The 7,828-nt window shown below is 31.2% G+C and overlaps 1 protein-coding gene across 1 annotated transcript; it reads right to left on the reverse strand.

Moving 5' to 3' along the window:
• Positions 1 to 440: 440 nt before the first annotated feature.
• On the reverse strand, positions 441 to 2,850 carry LOC112294966 (small nuclear ribonucleoprotein SmD3b). Its single transcript, XM_024545997.3, has 5 exons — positions 2,533 to 2,850; positions 1,753 to 1,805; positions 1,360 to 1,426; positions 1,138 to 1,197; positions 441 to 858 (listed from the first exon to the last, which is right to left on the reverse strand). Exons 1-5 carry the CDS (start codon positions 2,689 to 2,691, stop codon positions 784 to 786), a joined length of 414 nt encoding a protein of 137 aa, XP_024401765.1. The 5' UTR covers positions 2,692 to 2,850; the 3' UTR covers positions 441 to 783.
• Positions 2,851 to 7,828: the final 4,978 nt, after the last annotated feature.

Raw genomic sequence — 7,828 nt, forward strand, 5'->3', positions numbered from 1 at the left:
AATTTCCTGAACTAAAAAGACAACAAATAAGAGTCCTGTATTTTTATATTACATCGGGCTTTGTTCTGGCTATATTTCTGTTCATTAAGATCAATAATTAATATTAAACTTCTGTAATTTATTTTAGAATAATTACGAGGTATTGACATAACTGTTCTTCAATTAATCGTTCCCAATGAAATGTTCGCTGACAAAAACGTCCTCCACTGGCAGTCAATGAAAAATACAATTCATTCTGTGGTTTTTGGACAAAACATCAAATATACATCTTACCAAAATATTCTTAAAAGTCAATACTTATAAGAGTGAGAACTCTAAGTATTCAACATGTTTCTTTTAGTCTTCATAGGAGTTACCGACAGATTTATGAAAAACTAAAAATTAAAACTTAACTTTTGTCTATGAATCACTTAGAGTGAAAAAAAGCATAGCAAACAGACTTACGGAGGGACTGTAAAGCTTTCGAATTTCCACGTGTGAAATTACAGTTCAAAAAGTTTGATCACCTGCAAAACCTAGCTGTACAACCTGAATCTCATCTAAAACCTGCAGGTCACCATGAAGACTTAAGAAATGTCACCACACAGCATGGATAGGAAGTTTGTTATGATCTGGTGAAGCATATCCAGTAGCCTACACTAAGAACCATGTTTTGATTAGACGGTGATCTGTAATACAGAAGGCATACGCCTCAGCGTTGAACACGAAGAAAGGCTGAGAAGTTATTGCGTGTCAAACTTCCATTTTACCGGTAGACGTGTTAATCAAGCAGGTCACATTCACTTATCTTCTCATGGGAGGTGCAGCTCCTCTACCCCCCATTGGAGGTGGTACGGAGCCTCTGGCGGCTGATCGAGCCTGTAGACAAAACGCAAAAGCAAGAACTTTAACAACTTTTTCTGTAACAAACAAGCTTGGTTTCACTTGTCATCTCACCATACTTAATAAGATGATTGAGGCTCTCATAACTGCAACATACTATACTATGACCCCCAAATTAAACAAACTAGAAGAACAGAAACACCAAAAAACAGATACCCAAACTGAACACCTATCCAGCTAACCAGTGCTTGGAACTAATACTAGCTCAGAACACCTAACAGTGATATGAACGTAAGTAGAGGAGGGCACACTAACCTTTGCCTGCATGGTAGATGCTCGACCACGACCAACCCCAACACCTGACGATCCCTTACCCTGCACATTGAACACAGTTATGTTAATTAATAAACCCACGAAAGTCCCCATTGTTCTTCCATGGTATAACGCTTCAGAATCCCAGGCTACAAACTTTAATACGTGAGAAAACAGCGTCTGAGACATCTTCAGAACAAAGAGGGATGGTGGAAAATATTGCACCTTAATCTTGGCATCCAGGCGCTTAAACATAGGGGCATTCTTGAGCATATCAGGAATGATCATATATCTGCAACACAAAGATTACCGAAATCATGAATTCCGATAGTCGATATTTCCTAACTAGGAAGTGTTCGTACCCAAGTTCCTTCCAAGGAATTTTCTTTCACGCCCGCTGGATGGCGCAGATAGCAGAAAAACCAGACAAACAGCGAATAGCACAATCCATTCAAAATCAAAATTAGGACTCTAAGAACAGACAGAATATGAAATCCAGCAATGCAAAAGTGAAGCTCCAGCTCCCAAAATATCAATGACGATTAAGCTAAAAAGCCAATATTAGATTTTAGTAACTCGAATCCCAAATTTCTGAACAGGATGAAGAGCAAAACACACCTCACTTTACTTCCTCGAATGAAAACGTGTTCTAATTGAGAGACTTTTCCGTCCTGAAACACGAAAACCAAAGACCTGTCAACACGAGGCCACTTCACAACTGAAAGGACAGAGCGGGCATGCAAATTGACTGATGAACTCCTTCTAATACCCCCCAAAATGAAATGAAGGCTAATTTTTAAGTCAAGACAGAGACTTAGAAGAGATATGAAACCTCGCACCATGTGATCAGCAGCTAATTTACAGATGAATAATTTTTTTGAGCTACCGGGTGGCTAACACAGTTGTTCCAGCGTTCCGGGGGTGCTTTCATTGAAACTACCTACAAATAACGTAATTTAATAGAGAAATAAACGGCTTTTTTTCTTTTTCACATAGAGAGATTCTACTAGAAATAGTAGATTGCCAAACTCCACACTCTGAAAGACTACTGACAAGCGAGAGACCTTCGATGAAAGAGGGGATGTCATATCAGAGAGATTTTAAATCCGGTAACCACAAGAGAGAACATAAGCATTCTCGCAATTCTACGCCAGAAGTGAAAACAGTCCTGAGCGCTCCAATCACATATCCCATATATCAGGCAATACAGGGTTTGACAACTCAATATAACAATTGCCCTAGAGCGACCTTCAATATTTTCTTGCACTACGTAAACCCTAAACCCACATAAACGAAGTTACACGAAATAACCACAACGCGCCCTAACTTCTACAATGAAGTATGAGAAGGTCCGACACAAGCATTCCAAGGTATTAATGCTCTAAGTCGAAAATTCACCTTAGCAGTATAGGTGATGGACTCGAGCTGTGAGTTCCAATTATCCTCGCATTCAATCAAGGATCCGCGATAAACTTCCCCACTCTTCAACTCCACGGTCACAATGTGACCCTCTGCCTCATGGAGCAATTTCACCGGGATGCCCAGACTCTTACTCATGTTTCCGGGTCTAGAGACCTCTCTACTCCAAAGGGTTTGAACAGTTCTCTCAACAACGATGCGAAACTTGCTTCTGCTCGAAAACAAGCGTGTTACTTCAAACGATCAAATAGACGAAAACAGGAGGGCAATGCGCATTGTGTCGAAAGCTCAAAACGTGTGTAACGGCCAAAACCTCGACGAGGAAAAGTTGTGCAGGTATGGCAATGCAGACAAAAACCAAATGAAACCCTACGTGGATGAAACAGAGTGTGGCCTGTTTTCATTCATCCTTTCATCGATACTTTTGGATGGATGGATTCCTTTGAGTGAGTGAAGGGGTTACTATTTCGTGAAACAAACCTTGAAATGCAAAGATTCGACACAACATCAAGACTTATAAGATTTTTTAGTTTGTGTATTCAATATTTGAAGAAGTTCATACAAGATGATGTTTTAAAACTTGAAATAGTAATTTATCTTACCGACCTATCATGTAAATTTGATTCTTTAAATAGATTAGTAATTTTTCTCACATTCAATTGATAGTGCAACAAATGTTCATTTTAGAATTAAATGTTTGCTTTGTATGTATTACAATAATAATAAAAATAAGGGTAAGAATTTTATGTATATATATATTTGTGTGTGTGTGTGTGTGTGCGTGTGTGTGTTTTGTGTGATTTCATTCAATACGATGCAAATAATTCATGTTGAAAACTATGATAATATTCATATGTACCACTCTTGTGTACGTCCAAGTTTGATTACAACAATCATAGTAAAAGAAATCACCATTAGAGAGAGATCAAGATATCATACATCAGGATCATTGCAGACAAACGTTTGGTTATCTTTATAATTATAAACGCGGAGTCTATATATTGTGGGTTTTACATTAATAATATTTTACATCTATTTTTTGATTTTTTTGATTTTTGAAGGGATTGTAGATTGGTTCTTCCCAAGAAATGCCCCCCTCATTCGTTATATGAAGTGCATTCAGGTATGAGCTTAATGTTTCAATGTATTACCAATATACTGTATTTTGTATCTTCTTGTTTGACAATGTACTGGATACTTGGTTGTAGAAGGTGAAGTTGTATGTTGCAATTATTTAAGAAACCATCATAGGTTTCAGCCATTGAGAAGGAAGCAATTTGAATTCCAATGCAAAAAGATTTAATGTTTATGCAAAGTGTTCAAAAATACTCTTTTTATTACCTCAAGAAATTACAATCCTTTATTGTCTTGTTATTTGTCTTTTTTTGCAACTTCCAATTTTCTCTCCAATCTCTAATCTTGGGCAACAAACTTCAAGTTTCTATAATTTTTGATTAAATAGCCCAATTGGTTCAAAATTTTACATAATATTGAAATAATATGTCTTTTATATGTATAGAAGATTTTAATATAATCCAATTTATAAATTATGTGAAAAATACAAAAGAACTAAATTAGTGTCTCTCAGCTACCCACTTCATGGTTGATGATGAAGTTCAAGCAACAATTTCTCCCTCTCCAAATCTTTACTTGAGCTCCAAATTGCTATGTAGTTCAATATATATGTCTACTAAAACCATGCCAAATTTTTCCTTGTTCTAATAAGTACATCTTCAAATATCCTAAAAACCCTACTTAATTCTAAAGTGCCAACTTTTGGTACCGCTTTGCATTCATAATTGAATAGCTTTTAATTAAATTTTATTATAAAAATTCACAAAAAATTAGTACATCTATTTAACTATGCATTGACAAAATTTGAATTATAGATGTGATTCACATCTTACAAACTAGCCAATATTGTTAGCCCTAATTTTCTTGGATAAATCCAAAATGATTGTTATAAATTTTGTCTTTGCACAATAATTGCAAAGTCTTCTTAAAACCTATGAAACTAAGCTTTAGAATTTTAGAATGAACTTGAATCCAATTTTGCGATCTAATTTTCAAACTACTAAAATCTCTCCTACTTTGCCCTAAGCAACCATTTTAGTGGATGGAGGTCTGATTTTGATCTTGATCTACAAATGGTTGTCCTTTGGATATCAATGTAATATTTCTTAGGAATTTTTTTAATATGATCATATCTTTAACTTCATCTTTATATTGATAATATTAAATATTTATATATTTTACTTTATTTTATCAATTTTTGGCCTTTTTAAGGCACTAGAAGAATTTTTTATAACCTAGTAGGTAAATTTGCTTACTATTCTTTAATCTACTAGCTATTAAAGCAAGAAAATAAACTAATAGCTTTTATAAAAGTTTTATTTAAATTTCTAAAATTATTATTAATCTAAGATGATAGAATATAAATTATAATATCTTTTTTATTTTTTATTTTTTTAATCAAATAGTCATATTATAATATAATATCAACCGCTGCTCAATTTATGCATCTTTTGGTATGTATCAATAGAACCAATGAATTTGCCTTGCATCACACCACCTCTTCATTCTTGGTATTTAATCCATCCTCATCATTGTTAATATCCATTTCAATACTATTTTCTTCTTCTAAAGTATTGAATCTTTGAATAAGAACTTCTATATTTATTTATCTATCTCACCTTTTGAAAATCTTCACTCGCTTTTTAATAATAGGTATTTTGAACCTTATGCCATCTAACTCTATTAATGAATATCTAAATTTATCATAAATTGATAAAAACTATATACGGTCCAAATCAACATTTTAAAAACTTTTGCAAAGTATTATGTTGATTATTCAAAGTGGTATTATAAATAAGTATCCAATCACCTTCTTCAATTGCTTTAGGCTTTAATTAATGTCTTTTATAAAATCTAGCCTTGTTTTTTAACCTTTTTTTTTATAAACTTTTTAGTGCTAGTTCCACATCTTCTAATCTTTATTTGAGTTCCCAAATTCTAACTACCAATAATTCTTTTCTTGTCAATCCATCTTCCCATAGTAGCATACTTCAAGTTGGCACATGCTTTTTAATTGGCATGATAAATTTTTGACCTGTCATGAATTCCATTTATATATATTCTATTACTGAGCTATGTGTCGTACGATTAGCATATAATGCATAAAATAGAAGTTGAGGCTATTCTTTCACTCTCTCATTGCAAGCTTTAATCAAGGCTTTTATAATTGGTGGATGTCCATGTTCACTCCTTGCATTCCTCTCAAAATTAGAAATAACAGTCAATGATAATTTAATCCCATATTTTCCAAAGAAATTATAAGCTTCTTAAGTATTTAATTCTCGACAATCTGTAATGATTTTTCCTATGCACCTATAGTGGCAAATAACATCTTCAAGCAAAAATCTACAAATTCCTTTTGTAGACTTTATTCTCAATACTTTGCTTTCTACTTGGTTTGATAAATTTTCACAAGACAAGACTAAATATCTCATTTGCCATAAGTTAGTTGGTATAATAATTAAATTAATAATCTATTTAAAATAAATAGCCAAAGAATATGTTAAATATAGATCATTTCAATGTCATATATTTGAATATATTTGACAAGTCACACAAGATTTTATAAATGAAATTATATCTCAATACATATTTTCATATCAATATTATTCTTTTAATTTAATTAAAATAGCCCAAATTCCTCTATGCCCCACTCATAGACTATTATAAAATTCTTTGTATAATTTTTGTTGATTTTCTTTGGTTCCTACTATTTATTGTCGCATTCCAATGTTTGATTTTAGCCTCTTTCATAGAAACCTTCCTTGTAATATAAACTAAATGTTTTTTTTTTTTTTTTTTTTTTTTTTTTTTGATTTGTTTAAATTTTTTAACTAATTTTTCAACTAATGATTGATCAGAATGTTCAAATAATATCCAATATCCAATAATTATTTTTCATAGTTTTCTTCATAAAATGACTTATCTTCCTTGTTTAATTATGAAACCAAATAAAATTTTGTATCCACATTATCAACGTCTTCAATCATTTCATCTTTTCCATCATATCTTACTTAAAATAACAAATCTACTATTGGATTGTTTTTACCTGCAACATGCCTAAACTCTAGATTTAATGATTTGATATAAGCAATACATCTTAACATTGTAATATTAAGTATTTTATAATTAATAATCATTTTAATAAAAAATAAACAATCTATTTCAATCATGATCATTATTCCAATCAAATAATCCTTTTTAGCTTTCATAGTTGAAACAACTCTCGACAAATCCCTCTTTATTTGTGAATATCCACATTGGCTATTATTCAAAATCTTAGTTTTAAACCAAACTCCAAACTTATGTCCATTTGAATCATCTTAATCTACAATCTATTCAATTATAATTAGACTAATATCTATAGTAAAAATCATTGGTCTATGATATTTATAATCAATTCTTCTCAAAAACAAAGATGATATTAATAATTTTTTTTAATCTTTGTACTATCTTAGTATGTTTTTCTTTCTATTTAAATTGATACTCCTTATATAATAATTCATACAATACATCTACTATATGATCATAATAAAGAATTCAAATATGATAAAAATATACAAGTACTTAAAAACCTATGCACCTTTGTTATAGAACTACAATCTTTTTTCATTCTTTCAATTGTATCAACTTTGATTAGATCTAATTTCTTCCCATAAAATCTACATAAAGACCCAACAATCACACTTGTAATATAAATATAGACTTTGTATTTGATAGTGTTAGAAGAACTTTTTCAAGCAAAGTTAATATACTTTTATAATCCTATATATGATAAGTAACATACTTCCAACATATCTTCCTATCTAAAGTTTCATCCTTCTCTTCTTCTTTATACTTTTTTAAAAAATATCATCTAAAAAGGTATAATATTTTTAGGAATGAAATCCTTTAACACCTTATTTATTCCATTCATTATATGCATAACCAAGTTAGTAGCATCCTATGGAAGAATATACATTCTAACTAATCGAAGTTGTGTTCTTATAATTTTCATGTTTCTATTCTCTTTTGTAAGTTGAAATTGGTCATAGTCTGAATATAAATTGTCAATTAAATAGATTGTCCTCTCTACAAATACTTCAGTAAATTCATCTATTATTGGTATAATTCTTATATTTTTAATAGTTATTATATTTACTAGTTGTAAATCTTGAATAAATTGTAGTGATCTATTTTTCTTAAGCATTATAAATAATTG

The sequence above is a fragment of the Physcomitrium patens genome, chromosome 18 (assembly GCF_059467195.1).
Source record: "Physcomitrium patens ecotype Gransden chromosome 18, ASM5946719v1, whole genome shotgun sequence".
In the NCBI taxonomy this organism is placed as follows: Eukaryota; Viridiplantae; Streptophyta; class Bryopsida; order Funariales; family Funariaceae; genus Physcomitrium; species Physcomitrium patens.

Excerpts from the sequence above, each read along its gene's own strand:
- LOC112294966 (XM_024545997.3), bottom strand. The coding sequence starts at position 2,691 with ATGAGTAAGAGTCTGGGCATCCCGGTGAAATTGCTCCATGAGGCAGAG. Across the intron at positions 1,427-1,752 it reads ATTCGAGGAAGTAAAGTGAG|ATATATGATCATTCCTGATA; the intron begins GTGTGTTTTGCT and ends TTTGTGTTGCAG. Across the intron at positions 1,198-1,359 it reads GCCTGGATGCCAAGATTAAG|GGTAAGGGATCGTCAGGTGT; the intron begins GTGCAATATTTT and ends TTCAATGTGCAG.